The sequence below is a fragment of the Ursus americanus genome, chromosome 34 (genome assembly GCF_024610735.1).
Source record: "Ursus americanus isolate L20-20 chromosome 34, mUrsAme1.1.p, whole genome shotgun sequence".
NCBI classification, from domain to species: Eukaryota; Metazoa; Chordata; class Mammalia; order Carnivora; family Ursidae; genus Ursus; species Ursus americanus.
Genome location: NC_142160.1, coordinates 12,286,269 through 12,303,250, shown reverse-complemented (window position 1 = coordinate 12,303,250; position 16,982 = coordinate 12,286,269). Strand labels below are relative to the sequence as shown.

The 16,982-nt window shown below is 40.1% G+C and overlaps 1 protein-coding gene across 1 annotated transcript in view; it reads left to right on the top strand.

Annotated features, from left to right (window-relative positions):
* TRPM3 (transient receptor potential cation channel subfamily M member 3) overlaps positions 1–16,982 on the top strand; it is a gene marked incomplete at its 5' end in the record, with an annotated part of 257,261 nt that overhangs the window by 9,109 nt on the left and 231,170 nt on the right. Inside the window, 2 exons of the mRNA XM_045772551.2 lie at positions 10,850–11,063; positions 13,997–14,121. Of these exons, the coding sequence (XP_045628507.2) occupies positions 10,850–11,063; positions 13,997–14,121 (339 nt within the window). The remainder of the gene's footprint in view (positions 1–10,849; positions 11,064–13,996; positions 14,122–16,982) is intronic.

The following is a 16,982-nucleotide window of genomic DNA, read 5'->3' as shown; positions in this document are numbered from 1 at the left end:
AGGGAATGGTTGTCTCCATAGTGGGACATGCTCGGTATCTGGTGTGGGGGAGAATTTCCACCAAGTCACCAATGAAACACACCGCAGTACAGCCAGCCTAAGGCAGAGATAGCTACTTTGTTGCTCTGTCCCGAAATGCTACAGGGAATACACCCAACCCTGCCCCTCCCCTCTCCTGCACTTAGGTCCCAGTCAGGGATGGAGGGTGATGATGGACCACAAACCCCGTTATTGCCCCAGGTGAGATTGGGGTGTGGAGGCTGCACTGGCCAGAACACCAGAGGTGGGAGTGGGTGGCTGAGATCCCCTGTCCCAGGGAGGCAGCAGGAGGAGGTGAGATGTGGGACCGTGGACCCCATGTGAGCTGAGGCCCCAAGCCCTCTGGACATGCTCTACCGTCTCATCAAACTTCATGTACAAAACACAGATTCGGATAAAACTGTTAAGGATTTCAAGACAGCAAGTATCTCTAAGTACTGCCTTTCTGAGCAGTGTGACTACAAAGCCAGCCCTGAGATTAGGTCTCACATGTCCTCCACAGTCTCATAACAGACACTACGAGGAGAAACCTTTCTTTCAGAGTCTAATCAGCCAAACAAGGACCAGTTTTCTTTCTGTCTGTCTTTTTTTTTTTTTTGTACTACCAAATATTTAGTGAGCGAGGTCCCTGCTATTCAGAGACAGTGAGCATTTTGTCCACTTTGAATACCTAGCCTTGAATTATTCTGATTCTCCTGTCTAGACCAAGGGGCGGAGCTGACAACAGGTCAGATGTCTGGCTTTATCGGGCGGGATGGTGGTTTTGTGCCAACCTGGGCCTTCCTTACTTCTTGCCCTCCCCAACAAACTGGCATGCAGTTTGGACGAAGGGAAAAATCAGCAACTACTGTTTGTTAAAGGATGTCAGTGTCCAGATGGGGAAGGCATGGTTAAATATTCACTAGGATTGAAGGGAACAGATCAACTAATTTAATGTCTTTGATCCCGGTTCCTGACAAGAATGTTTGAAAGTTGAGATGATTTTTAGCGAAGTGGGCAAAAAACTCTAGAGGGCAGATTAATTTTTACCCTTATTACTTTAAAAAAATTATATATAACATTTTTACCTTCAAGAAAGCCCAAGACGAGGCACTTGGGTCTTCAAAATGCCATGATGGTCTGAGCATAACGTGAGGCAGAACCTGCTGGAGTTTGGTAGAAGGTTCAGTTGAAGGAAAGAGAATCTTTATGAAAACGTGGTGGGCCGTGTGGGCACTGTATCTGCTCAAAAACAGTATGTCGGTGTGTCATCACGTCAGAAGTACAGCATGACATCGCAGACCTTTGGTGGCCAAAGACACTGGAGTGGTTCTCTGCTTGGAGGATCTCAGTGGCCGGTGGGATACTACAGCTGCCCGTGGCCAAGAATCACTCCCAGAGAGTCTCCCTCACTGTTCTGGGATGAAACCTGGGCATTTTAAGGATTTTAAAAATTAGCCAGGTTATTCTGTTCAGCCAGGCTTCAAAAGTACTAAATAATCTCAACCTCTCTACCTGTTTTATATGAGGTGACCGGAGCCCAGAGAAGTTACATTCTTTTCTGAGAGTTACTCGGTTATGTAACAACAAAGATAATTCTTGAACCCACGCTCCTCAGGACTCGCCGTCAGTTCTGTTTCTCTCTGTCGCGTATGCTTGGTATAGACTATAGGAGATGTTTGGAAGGGAAGCTAATTACTATTATATTTCTAGCTCTCTTATAAGGGTTTTTGAAAACTTTGCAGTAGAATTAGAAAATTACTATTATTTGATGAGGTTAATTAAACTCAAAAGCTACGAGCAGGAGGCGGTCTTTGTAAAATTACATCCTAGGTTAGTAGAACCATTTTCTGAGCTTTTCCCAGCACTTTGTGGTATTCTGTCCTCAATTCCCAGGCTCGACAAGCCTGGGAAAGTGCAGTAGCAACGGGTCCAGCGTCTCTCTCGCTTTGCCAAGAAATTGTGACCCAGGCAGGAGACACCCTCGTAGCTGGCAGTGAGTGATGGATCCTCGCTCCTTTCTCTTCTTGGCACCAAGCCACATCCTACCAAATTGCATGCTCCAGATGCCATTGCTGGGCAATTATTGGAGGACTTGGCAGTTCATTCAGGTGCCCCATAAAAGTCAGAACATGAGGAGCAAGGAAGAAGATAGTGAGATACTAAGGGTCTGGGTTAGACATTGTCTTACTAGAGTGAGTTCTAGGTAGCTTTTTAAAATGGACTTAGCAGTCGCAAGATGGCCCCACAGCAGACATTGGGTCCTCTCTCAAAGACTCTTCTTTATCCGGGGCTACGGCTATAAGTTCTTTAGAAAAGGGGACAGTGCTGGACTTGATTATACAGAGTCTTATTCGCTACTAATCATCTCTTCCAATTAATGCTGAGCTGACTTGAGGACCAGGTAAGTATAACCTAATTAAGGACTTGTATTTAAACCTCTCAAGTCATTCACATAATTATCTTCAGCTTTTCCCTTGCTATTCACTCTGTTTATTAGATCAGGTTGAGCCCCTTATTATAGTTTTTGTATGATTTAGATAACTGTTCCTCTGCTTCATTGTCACTCTTAAAGCTCTAACCATTGAGTCTTCTGGGATGAAAGCCTTCTTCTCTGAGCTTTGCCAGTGGGAGCGTGAGAAGGAATCGGGAGGACTGAGGTGGGGGGACACTCCAGGGGGTGGGGAGTCTGTTGGCAACACATCATCTACAGTTTTATACTCTTAAAACGCTTTGAGATTGAATGTAATTTTTTTTAATTGTCTTTGAATTATGCAAATTTAATCTGGGACTCATCACTGACTGACACATACCAAATACGAAATTAAATGAATCCCATTTCACAAAATAAAATAGCTAATCACTAGGTGTTGGGTAACCAAGCAGCTTTACATAAGCATGGTCAGGTATTTGAGGGGTTTGGTATTTGTTCCATTGATTTCTACTTTCTACCTTTTAGTCTTTAGGCCACTGAATTAGCAGTACCTTTGGGGGGCCTTTCTGAAACTGAGAATAAAACAAGAATTTATCACGTAAACTTCTGGTCCCAATCATAGATCGATAGGAAAGGGAGGAAAGAACCAACCCTCCTCTAAGAAAGCCATCTTGCCTTTAGAAGATTCCCATCCATCTCTTTGCCTCTAGAAAATTTTATGCTAAATAATTCTGGTGGGAAATGCAGAGAGTACCCCCTATGACCTATATATATGCTCCGTGGAGTTTAATATTTCTAAACCTTTAGCTTTGACTTCTCAGCAGCAGCTATCATCTGGTCGTACCTACTATCTAATGCTGAGGAATCACAAAAACAATATAGACTAAATTACAATGGCATTTTTCATTTCCAAAGTTTTGTGGGTCAACAAACTAGGAATTCGATAACCAGTGACACCACACATTTGCTCTCCAAGTGTGGGAGAACTTTTACGTGCACAAAACCACCATAAGTATTAAACTCTTGTTGCAAAACTAACAACTCCAGGGACTCAGAAAGTTGGCATCAGCAAAATTGTCTTAGCAGTCTAATATGATGTGTCGTCCTTGGCCACAGCTTTAATTAAAAGTACTCATTTAAAAATGTGGCTACGAAGAATTTAAAAAGTGAAATGATGCTTATCACATTTCTCAACAGAAAGGAAAATGGGCCAAATGTCCCCCTACAGCCTTGGAAGAAAAGCATTCAAAATAAGTGTTCAAATAGAGTTAGCAGTGGTATTACCATGACTCCGAACAAGCACTACTTACAAATACCAATTGATAATTTCCCAGAATTAAAGATGGCTTTACAGTATTAAGAAGAGGATTTACCGTTTCCAGGAGTGTAGCCAGATTTATCATTCTGCAGTTATTTTACATTTTCTTTTAAAAAGCTGGGCAAAGTTACCAGGGTAAAAATTTAGGGCTAATGAGGTGACTCATTCATTATCAGAGCCAAATTATTCCACCAACTTTCAAGTTCAGAATTCCAATCCAGTCCAGAATTTTTATTATATTTTAATTAAATAGCCCCAGCCTGTTCTAAGTAGTAATGACTATCCCTCACACACACACACACACACACACACACACACACACACGACACACACCCAGCCTTTGCCCACCCTGGGTGTTATAAAGGCAGAACGATATTGTGTAGTCTCTGACACACTTGTAACCTCCAGTTTCAGTACAGAGTGAGGCCATGGGTAAAGTCAAGTCCAGGTAACATTTCTAATGACAAAGCAGTAAGAGTGGCTTTAGAAAAAAACTTTGGTGAAGTCACCTGCTACACAGAAAGACCTTTAGCATCAGGCAGAACAAAAACTCAAGCTTCAGCTACCAAAGCCCTGTGCCATTCGAGCAAAAGAAATCCCTAGTTTTCTATCAGAGTCTCACAAAATTTAACTTGTGATTGTGGTGTGAATTCAAAATGTGTGTCCTTTGTGAAAATCATGCTGTATGCATTGGCCTCCAAAGCACCTAAGAACAGATCCAATAGGACAATTTCAACCAGAGTGAACCCCTATTTCATATAGAACATTCCTGAAGTGCTGTTCTGGATGTCATTAGCTCATCACACAGGCCTTCCACTACCAGGCAGGGGCGCTAATGATAGAAAGGAAAAGGAGAAGATTATTCTGTGCATGAGCAACTTATTTGAGCTCAGTTTATCTCTAGAAATTATAAATTGAGGCAGTAAGGGCATGTGGGCAAAGGATGGGTTAGGCAGCCCAGAGCAAAGGTAGCATTTTCACTCTCGACAGGTACTTTTATATAGATAAACACCTGCACCAGTCACTCCCCCAGATAACTCAGAGTTGAGAAACAGAGTGCTCCTTTAACATACTTGCTCAAGAGTTAAAGGCAAGTTATGGGGATCCTGTTGTACACAGAAGTCAATTATAAGGTGAGTGTTTGTGACCTTCATTCCATTTTCGTTTATTGGTTTTTCTGCCATACCAGGTGATTTTCCACAATTTAGTCCTCACAGTGTCCTGTGAGGTGGTCAGGATCACCCCCATTTCACAAGAGAAGGTTCGCAAATTGGCCGAATGACTTAACAGTGCCTGTGCCTGGTGCTAGATTGTGATGCTGCTCTTGACTGGAAAATCTGTAAATGGAAGCTCATCTCACCACATCAGAGTACTGCCCAGGTGACAAAATGTAGTATACCCACCTGGAAGATTTCTTGTTATTTGTGAGGTGATCCCTTAGCAATCAATGTGCTCACAGGCGGACAGTCAAAATTGCTTATCTTGTCAACCAAAATAGCTCCTACTTTCAAGTCACATTGACCACTTATTAATTGCTCTGGGGACAGCCATTAATGACCTCAAAGCTGCTGATTCAGCACATGAGTTAGCTGTTATATTACAAGCACCTGGAGAGTTCCCCGACTACCCTGCTTTTTATGGGTATAAGAATATCATTTAAAAATTGACATCTTCGGATCATCATCAAGTGTCATTTTATCCCTTTGTTTTAATTAGCCTCTTACCCCCCCCCAAATCATTTGAGTTACTAAACCATAACAATGACAAAAACAATTAATGGATTCATTTAAATTCTTCCTTTAAAAAAAATCTTGCCTTTTGTTCTCCAGGGATTAGGTCATTGGAGATAATTTGGGTAGCTGAAAATGGCTGTGTTTTCTTATTTATTGTAGCCCGAGCAATTTCTCCAGTATCTCCCGCATTCCTCTCTGTGAGTTTCATATAAAATATTGAGTGTTCTTTCTATCCTTTGGCCCAATGAGAAACACAAGACACCACTTAGAATCTTTGGTCTGGGGAAGAGTTGTAATCCTTGTTTCTCATGCAGTCCCTGGAGAGCTAGTCAGAAACACAAAACCACAGTCCCCACCCCAGACCTACTGGATCAGAATCTGCATTTTTGACAGGGTCCCCGGGTGAGTTATGCACATTAAATTGTGAGAAGCACAGCTCCACTGAGAGTTTTCAGTGCAGCTGTCGCTTTAATAATGAACTAGATGAGTGGTTGATTATTAGACAGCTAGCTCGGAGGTCCCAGGTACTCACTTGTCCTGGCTCTCCTTGTCCTTCCTAAAGCAGAACAACTGAACTCGATGATTTCTAGTTCCCATGATTCCTAAGATACTTTTTTTTTTTAAGATGTTATTTATTTATTTGGCAGAGAGAGAGACAGCCAGCGAGAGAGGGAACACAAGCAGGGGAAGTGGGAGAGGGAAAGGAAGAAGCAAGATCTCAGGACCCTGGGATTATGCCCTGAGCCGAAGGCAGATGCTTAACGACTGAGCCACCCAGGCGCCCCTCCTAAGATACTTCTAAGTTCCCTTCCATTTCCAAGATTGACTACTTCATAGCCAATATGAAAGTTTTATCAAAAATCACGGTCAGGTCAACATGGTCCCTGCCCTCAAAGATCCTGCAACATGGGCAGGTAAAACTGACAAGTGCAAGAAACAACCAGGAAAAAAAAATCCAGCTGGCTTAGGTTGAGAGTAATGCTGCGTCAATATGAGCTTGCTTTGTCAGGAAAAGTCAGTAAAAGCCTTCGATAGATAAGAATGATTTCTGTAGATGAGAAAGGGAGAAACTGGGTGGTCTAGGACTTAGGGAACAGCATTAGCCAAATGCAGAGACAAGTGGGGAAACACCTCTAGGTGGGGTCAAGCCAAAGTGGGGAGGACCAGGACAGGCAGAATGAGAGTTTACATATAATGTAACACTTTGAACTGAGAAATAGCGAGATCAAAAAGAAATTGGGGAAATAACTCTGTCTGTTGGTGTCTTGCTGAGGGCAGGGAGTTGAGAAGCCTTTTGGAGGCTGTTGCCATAATCCAAACTGACATCCTAGTAAGGAGAATTTTTTCCTAAAGTGGCAACTGAAAAGCCTGGTTGAGAACACTCTTTTCAGAAATGGATCATTAGAACTTTGAGACTGCTTGTAGGTGAAAGAAAAGGAGAAGAGAGGGGCATTTTTACTTTGAGGTCAAGAGCAAGGACTCTGCAGTCAGCAAAACTAGGCTATGGATCCTGTCATTACCACTAACTATCAGTTGAACTTGAGAACCTGATGGATCCTTTCTGTCCCCCAGCAGTGAAATGTGGATGATACCAACCTTCTCATTACTGGGAGGAGTCATGGTAATGTATGTGCTGGGGCACAGTAAATACAAAACAGTCTTGGTTTGGGGTTTGGGGAAAGGGGTTCTCAGTAGAGTTAAGAAACTAAGAGCAGAAAGAAATATATGAAGAGGGCCCACCAGCAATGTGACCTTACACAGACCAGACAGCAAGTGCCTCTGTTTCCCTATCTGTAAGGCAGAGCTGGGGCCAAGGTGATCCAAGGTCGTTCATTCCCTACTAGAGCACTCAGTAACAAGAGTTCTGTGATCATGAGCAAGCTTCTCTCAACTAGGAAGAAGATTAGGCTGCTTCAAAAGGCATTTTAAAACATTCAGTAGATTTTTTTTCGGTCATTTTCCTGGGGTTCTTTTTTTCTTTTTTGAAGGTATAAGAGGGTAACTTAAGGTATAAGAGGACAGTAACTTAAAAAACAATTTTTTCTTTTCCATCTCCCACACTAAGCATTTTTGGTTTGTATAGTTTGGAAGCCTTGGGAGTCCCAGCTCTAATTTATTTCACTAAATATCCTTTTCTGGAATTAGTCAAAATGACATAAATTCAATTGAGCAGGGCCGCCAAATTTTAACTACTTGAGTGGCATAGATGCAGTGCACAGGCACAGAAAACATTGTATTCTTTCATCTTACAGCATTTATTATCTAGATATTTTTCTTAGAGTCACTCAATGAGCTAATAAATATAACAACCAAGAGATAATAACATAGCCTTTATTTAAGAAACACTGTGCTTGCTTCTACCAGTGCAATACCCACTCTTCAGCCCCAAGGCTCCTTGCCTGGCACAAAAATGCAGTTACTGAAAATTCCTGTTGATACATATCGGAAGGTTCTTGCCCTCTGCACTGAAAGGTTGCGCACAAAATATGCCGCTTCTCATATTGTAAGCTCTAGTTAAATTCTGTTGGCATAATGTACTTAGCTAAAATTGCCAACCTGTACCCTTTCCGTTCTGGAATTGATTGTGGTTGCATAGTTTAATATAGAACCAGTTTATTAGATTCCAACACCTCTTTGAATTTCTGATACATGTATGTAGGAAACTTCAGCTCTTTGCTGTTTCTTGGTGATGCAGTTAATGTTGTCAAGCTACTTTCCTTTTTTCTTCTACTTTGCCTCACATTTCAGCTAAATATTTTTAAAATGCATTTTAACAAAAGAATTGACATCATTTCTGAGGGTCTTACAACAACGGGGTCTCCTAGATCCAAAAATATTGCAACAAATAGTCACCTCCTGCATAACCTTATTTGTTTATACATCCAAAGGCATATGTTTGCATGATTCCATGCCCTTCTGTTCTTTTTGTGGTTATGCTACTTCAACATTAATACTCAACAAATTCCAAAGTTAATCAGTACCTTTCTCTTCCCTCCCACACAACACAGACTCAGAATGCCTTCATGCTGATAACTTCCACCCAGTTAAATGCTGTATTGTCCTGTGCTTTAGTTCTAGCCCTTCCCACCATGCATTGGATATTATCATCATTTTATAGTCTATACCCAGTGCTTTTTTAGATTTACCGTGTATTTGCTACTGTCTTTGTTAGGGATTCTTTCTTGTATCCCAGATCATCCATTTGGGATCATGTAATTTCTCCCTGCTATCTATATTTTAAAGTTTCCTTCAGGGAAGTCTGCTAGAGATAAATTCTCAGTTTGGGTAGTCTGAAAATGTCTATAATTTGCTCTCATCTTTGAAAGATATTTGCGCTGAATATAGAATTTTACACTGACAGATAATTCCTCTTGGCACATTGAAGACTCTGACTTGTGGCATCCATTTTTGCTGTTGAGGAATAGACCTGTCTTACAATGACTGTTTCTTTGTAGGTGATTTGTCTGATTTTCTAGCAGCTTTTGAAGGTTTTTTATTTCCCTCCCTTTGGTGTTCTCTGGGAGGGTCTCTGAGTGCTGTTTGTTTTTATTTATCCTGCTTGGGATCCATTGACATTCCTGGATCTGAGAATCTGTATCTTTCAATATTTCTCAGAAATTCCCAGCCAGCATCTGTTCAAGTATTGCTTCTTGCCCACTATCTCTTTCACTTCCATCTAGAATTCATATCTTCTCCTCCAAGGTCTTCATTTTGCTTCTGTTTTCAATTCCTTTGTCTTTCTAGGGCTGCATCTGGTCGATTTCTCCGGATTTGTCATTAGCGTGTCTAATCTGTAGCTTAATTTTTCTATTGTATTTTTCGTCTAAATTATTACATTTTTATTTCTAGATGTTGCTTTTGCTTCTTTTTCAGATGTATTGGTCATTCCCCATCGTCTGTTGTTCCTTACTGAACATTCAATAATCTCATTTGTGTTTTTAACATATTAAGTATAGCTATTTTATATTCTCTGAATATTTCAATATCTTTGAGGATCTTATTCTGCTATCTGTTATTTCTTTTGGTTCTCATTCATACTGTTATGTAAGACGTGATTTTACTTTTTTACTATGAAATGTTTCTTTTCCCATGGAAACTCTCGGAGCCCCAGATTGAGGACTTATTCCCCCACAGAGGTTTTGCATTCGCTTCTGCTGATTATCTGGAGACACTACCCAGCCAGAACCATTTTAAAGCAAATACGCTGGTGTTTTTCAAGCCACACCGATAGTGTGAATGTGGATCAGAGCCTTTGTGAGGGCCCCCTGGTTTATAAATAATTAGAGGGGAATTTTTTCTCCCCAACTGCTCAGAACCAAGGTAGAAGCAGGGAGACTTCTTGCTCTCCTCTTCTGTGCATCAGACTTTTGCCCATCTTTTTCTTCCTTACACTTGAGAATGGAGCCCCTTAAAGGATCCCAGCTTACATGGGGTCCCCCGTTAAACTTGTCCATACTGCATAAAGCCAGTAAGGCAGGTGCCCACATCTGCCAGGGTTTAGCAGAAACCCTCAAGTCCAAAGCCTACTTTGGTCCTTCCTTGTCTCCTGAGGTTCCAGCTTCTACTTCGTTTGGGAATCTGAATATTGGCTCTTTTCCTGCCCACTCAGCAATGCATTTCAAAAGGCTTTCAGATATATTTGCCCAATATTTCAGTTGTTTCCAGCTAAAGATGGAAATCGTTATATAATTAAACTGAGACTTATAAATGAGTACGTATATGATTATACACATGTTTATTATTGTATGTATTTATGGCATCTCATTTATATATACTTAGTATACTTATTTCCAGGTGCGTCTACTAATACCTTGAAATCTACTATACACTTTAATTTTTTTTTCGATTATTCTACAAGAATGACTGGCGTGCCTTTTGTCACTTGTCTTCTTTAAAAGATAAAGAAATATTTGGTATGCAGTTATTATAGATTAAATACATATAGTCAGCTGTTACTTTGTTTTAAAATTCTCATTACATGAGGTAGAACTGCAGAATTTTTCAAAATCGCTCAAAGTGACAGGGTCACAGAAACAGTTCTGTGTAGGCCCAGTGGGTATAACTGGGAAAAGTTGTGCTTGCACCGCGTTTTAGAAAATCAAGCCATTTTAAAAGTTTGTGATAAATCACAATTTCAAGAAAACCTTTAAAAATGGTGAATCCCTTCATCAAATGAAGACTCTCTTGGGAAAGAAAATGATTTGACTTTTTTCAAAAAATCAGATTTCACACGAGAGATTTTCTCCAAGTACTGCACACGTCATTGCAATCAGTAAAGATAAGCACCCCGCCCCCGCCTGTCCAGCCCTGCCCTGTCTCCCTAATCAGTGGCCCTTCTTCTTCCAGTACGTGCGAGTATCCTTCGATACAAAGCCTGATCTCCTTCTGCACCTGATGACCAAGGAATGGCAGCTGGAGCTTCCCAAGCTTCTCATCTCTGTGCACGGGGGCCTGCAGAACTTTGAACTCCAGCCAAAACTCAAACAAGTCTTTGGGAAGGGTCTCATCAAAGCGGCCATGACAACCGGAGCGTGGATATTCACGGGAGGGGTTAACACAGGTAATTGGAAGTCGGACAGAGAAAAGCAACCTAAGGCCTTGAGAATGTTGTAACTAAGACCATTTTCTCCTAAGGCTAAATATATTTGTATCCCCCACCTCATCTCTCATCCCCGTGTGTCCATATTTGCTTCTCCACCAAGAAGAATTACTTACACCTGAGAAACAGGTTGGGCTGTTTAATACTCGACTATACAGAATTTGTTAGAATTTGTAAACATGACTAATGGAATTTCACAGGATATTTTCAATACTTCAGGTTGCCAGAGAAGCATCCAATAATTTTTTTAAATAATCTTTGCTCTAAATTAGAAACCCTGTGTCTGATCTTTAAGTGATTTTAAGTTTGAGGCAAATAGCTTTAATCATCATAAAATGCCCATTACATCTGGGACATAAATTGTGACAGTGAAGTCTGGAGTACTGTGTGTTTATTATTTAAAATAATTTATTAAATCAACCCGCACCAATAGAAGACACATCACACTCTGAATTCCAAACATTTTTTTCTCCTGCCGACTGAGTTTCTCTATATTGTGATACAGGTAGGCTGTCAAATCAGTTCTCACAAAGCCACTTACAGTGCAGTGCTTACATGCAGCACATTATTAATGTGCACGAGATAATGGAATGGATGCCTGTAAATGGCTTTGATGTATTTCCCCAGCCTGAGTCAGGAGGGCCGACTGAAAATGCACAAGTAATACTACAGTAAGTTCATTTAAACTTGGTTTGAGGCTCTAAGTCTGTGCAACCCGCACACACTTGGAGTTGGAGAACAGTCCGATTTAGTAGTAATAGTAATAATTTTAAATAAGATGTTGTGTCAAGACTGTATTCGCTTGTGTGCAGTTTGGGTAGTATTTGAGCAAGAGCTGCACTCAAAATTCTCCTCTATACCTAGAATTTGTGACCATCCAGCTCGCGACGTCACAGGCGCATTTGAGCCGTGAACTCTGCTGACCGCCCGGGCTCATCATTGTTCTGTGAATTCCTGACTCAGTCTGGAAACTGCAATGATCTTAGAATGACCTGCTCCGTCAGCTCTTTGCTGTTTATTTGGTAGTAATCAAACATCTACAGAGCAGTTATCTTTCAGCGGCTGTTCGGGCTTTAGGCTCCCGCTTTCATTCAGCGGAGCGGCCTCATTCACGCGTGATCATTCACTCTTGTGTTTTCCTGGCATCGCCTGCACCTCATCTATAGACCCACTCAAAGATTTCTAAAGGTTCAAAAGAAACTCTTAACAGTCTTCTGTTTCTGGGAACTTGGAACGTTCTTTATTACTTTCCTTCTTTTATGAAATGCACCCAGTATCAAAAGAAGAAGTTACAGCATGAATACTGTAAACCCAAGTTCATCTTGGCTTCACCCCAGGCTAGCGTTCCATCCAATACCCAAGTTAGGTTCTAATGGTGGCGTCTCAGATTAGGTAAGAGGTAGTGGTGGGATTGTGGTTGATGGAGGGCATACCATGAGGGTAAACTTGTTCCTGATGGGCCTTGAAAGGTGTTTTGCATGTAAATGGGGGGGAAAATGAACACCGATATTCCCAGCTTAACTCTTGTATTTTTTTTTAACCATTACTCTATTTTAGAAGATCCCTAGATAAGCTCCCAAGTGAAATTGATATTCTTGTCAACACTGCCAGCATGGCTCAATATGGATTAGTGCTATTTAGACTATTTGATTTGACTTTTTTTTTTAAAAGGAGGGTCTTTCTGTTTGATCTTGTGAATATCTCAGAATGGCATGATTCACACATGTGTCCCCTCTCCCATGATTAAATTGCCTGGTGCGTTTTCCGTGCTTGGTCAGTTCCGTGCAGTGTTGGAGCCCTTACTCTGTGCTAGCACCTGAGGCACGTGAAGCTGAAGGAAGATGCTGACCCCCCCCAACCTGCACATAAGGAGTTTTACCCTCACATGTGACTGTGACTCACAGAAGAGTATGTTACGGAACATACCGAGCATTTCAAGATACGCAAACTGCAATGCTGCTCGAAGGGAGAAAAAAATCAAATCCAACTCAGCTTTCCTATAGGAGATGGACTAGGTGTGACGTTTTCCTTGAGGAATGGGTGGAATTGTGATAAGTGGACACAACTTTTCTTAGAGAATGTAGTTTACATCTTCTCTAAAAATGATTACTTGAGAGGGAGGTTAATAGATTAGAAATTGCATCTTCTTTAAATGCAGTTTATTTTTATTAAAATATAAGCAATAGGTTCCCTGCCATCTTATAAACTGAATATTTTCACTTATAACTATGGTGAGGAAGGCCCTGGTAATGGGGAAGGCCATCATGACAGAAGAGGAAAGCAATTAGAATGATGAAGCTACAAAGCTGTATTTATATATTTTCAACATAAATTTTCCATAGAATATGCCAAGGTTTTCTTTACAAGTAGGGTCTCCACATTATGTGTCAAGAAATGGGAAGATGAAATCGAGGTTAACAAGAACTGTTCTAAGTAACCACTCTATTTGAAGGACCCTAACTCCTACACAAACTCTGGTATTGTTTCATATAATATTCTACATGGTGCTTTTTATAGGATATACTCATGGTATTCGTTCCCAGCCATATGAATCTCATTATATTTATAGTACAAGAAAAAGATTCCCTAAGTTTAAAGACTTGTATTTGTTTTGTTTTGTTTTTTAAAAGATTGGATGCTTTTTAATTTTTTTTTTAGGAAAAAAATTAAAGTTGAATGAGAAATGCATTGCCAGAGTTCATATACAAGTTCCACAAATGTATCTGACATTAGAGCCACAAGTTTATGTTCTCTTCTGGACATTTATGTAGAAATGTGTCAAAATTTTATATTCAGTGCATTTAACTTTGCGAGACACATTTATCATAATTTCCTTTAGAACAATGGAGAGTAATTGCTTTAAAAGAAAGGGTAATACTTCTTTTTCCTCTTAGGTGTTATACGCCATGTTGGAGACGCCTTAAAGGACCATGCATCTAAGTCTCGAGGGAAGATATGTACCATAGGCATCGCCCCTTGGGGAATTGTGGAAAACCAAGAGGACCTAATTGGAAGAGATGTAAGTCCTAGAAACCGCTCCTGTCTATGACTTCTCCTAGAAGGGATATCAAAAGAGTAAAATAAAGTTAGAATTCAAAATATACATATTGTAATACTCTTTTGGTCCCCACCTCCCAAAATGAAATTCATGTGAGGAATAGTTGGAAGACCATATATTTTCCAAAATCTATCTATATAAACTTCAGTGTCAATTCTTAGCATCAGAAAAGATCCTAAGTAAGACTTACTAACTACCCTCTTGGTTTGAATCAAACAGTGGTCTTTCCTCACCCATCAAATCTTACAAGTGCTCTTGGCGCAGTTTGGTTGAGATTAATTAACACAAAGTAACATAAAGCAATATGAGCTCATCGACTGTCACATTAAATGGGGACCTTCACACCCCAAGTCTCCAGCTTCTTTATTGTTTGAGTGCGCTTCAGCTAGCTCAGGAAAGCTACAGGGGAAGATTCTTTCCATTCCAGCTGTGGTTTCCCCAGGTGACCTTTCATTCACTGAATGCTTGGGTAAGGAGTGGGCACAGTTGGGTTCTTGATTGCCCACTCAGAAACTCCTCAGAAACCCTTGACCAAACTCAGCAAGGTGCCAACCTCTCTCCTTCTCTCAGGCCCAGAGCCTCACACTAACTGATCAGTTTTTGCCAGAGAGAACTTAACCGTATTTTTTCTGAGTCATCATCTTCCTTCTGTTTCTTCTAGAGTTTTGTTTTGTTTTGTTCTGTTTTCTTTTGTTTACCACACACAGGTTATCCCCAACCTCCTTACAGGGTCTTCTCTCCTACTAACTACCAAACTTTTCCCCCTATATAACACTTCTCAAAATTCCAACTGAGAAATTGTAAACTGTATATATGATTGCCTTACTTTATTCACTGCTTTTTTCCCCTAATAATTTTAACAATTAATTATTGATCATTGCATCTCTACATAAGGTCAATATAGTCTTCTCTTCCCAATCAAGGCCTGCCACAGGGTATAACAAATGTGCTCAGTAGGTTTTCCAAGTACCATGAGGTCTGTCTGAACCAAAAACTCAAAGAGCTTAAGAATTAACTAAATCGCTTCTTCTATTGTGCAGCAATATAGTAAAACCACTTTATTTTAATACAACACAGCCTCTGCAATTTGTAATACAGTGCAAAATACCTTGAATATGAAATCAAACATCATGAAATGCAATAAAACACTCTTCACACCCTTTAAGACCTTTAAGTGGATAAGAGGCACCCTTATCAATGCTACACAATTACCTGTAGAAACACTAATTTATCTAGAAAACCTGGGGTAAGAAATGAGATATTAATTTTATCAGCGTAATAGTCTCTTAACTAAAATTTACTGGGTGTTTTACATCACACACAACTTGATTATCTCAAGCAGCAATTTCCAAAGTGATATGCAGACAGAACTGATTGGAAAAACAAGCATTGCTAATTTTTTTTTTAGAGTATCTGGAACTAGTCTTTGATGAAATATACTTGGGTTAATGCTTGCCTCAGATTCCAAGCTGGCTTTGAAGTTGATGGTAAACTAGAACAAGTGTGTTTTATTAACAAACGACTTAATTACTTAAAAATGTCATGATGATTCAGAAGTCATTTTTAAATGTTCATTGCTTCAGAATCTCTATTTGTAAACCTGCGTTACATTTATTCAGTTTTTTTGGGTGGGGGGAAAGCCATTTTGGAACTAAGCTGATGATTTCTTTATTCAAGATAGAGTAATCAAATAATTACCTCAGCTGCCTAAACATTTGCAGACAATGCTGACCTACTGCCTTTCTGTGTCATTTTGTGTGTCTTGTAAATTCTAGGTAAGCCCAGAAAGACAGTACTTAGTCCCATTTACTTGCCTCGCTCAGTTGAAAGAATAACCCCTGATTCATCTTCCTCCAGCTTGAAAATCAGCTCCTTTCCTCTGATTTTACCTCCTCTTGCGCTCCTCCTTTTTACTCTTATTTTCTTTCTACCCATTTTTCTTTCTGGTTTAATGCCAGTAGGGACTTACAGAGGTCTATGCCAGTGGGGCTTAGTCGCATTGTCTGACTTCCCAATGAAAAAAATAGTCTTGATCCCCACGCAGAGGGCGGAAGGAGCCACTCATGTTCAGTAAAATGTGCACATTCATTCTCCCTGCTCACAGGGAGCTAATAGAGGCAAACCGTGCCTCACGACCATAGAAGGGAACCCACAGAGAGACCAACGAGACAAGGATCGACATTGACAGATTATCAAGAGCACGGGGAAAACAGCTGGATTTTACTTTCTTAATAAATCTTTGACTAAAATCTATTGAATTTCAACCACTCTGGTACAACGCCCCCTCCTCCACCAAACCGGGGAGTTGGCATATGCATAGGATTTCTCAGGCTCTTGTATAGCAATAGAATTTGTTCTTCGCGTTGTAAAATACTTGGACCAAAAGTGCTGTTTTTAGTGTACAGGATATAGGACATAGTTTGAGGGAAATTTTTATATGTGTTAACTATTCTGTCATAATTAAAAAGGAATATGGTGCTAAGTTGTCACAAAACGAAGTCTTTGAATAAAATATTAGTGGTCACATTTGAAAGTCCCCCTAAAAATCACTGAAGTAGAAGTATCTGATAAACTTGTTAAGCAGTTAAAAGAATTTTCAAAGCCTAGTTTAGTGCCTCCGTCCTTTTCCTTCCATTTTATAGAATCAAACTTACAGTAATAAACATCAAGAAAATAAAACTTAGAGCATCGGACATCAGGTAGCAGAGAAAAAAAAAACCCTAACATATTATTAAAAATCTTTACCACTTCAGAATTCTATCAGAGTATTCATTTAAAAAAATTATATTTTTGGTCTAGTCTATGTCTATATTCCAGAATAA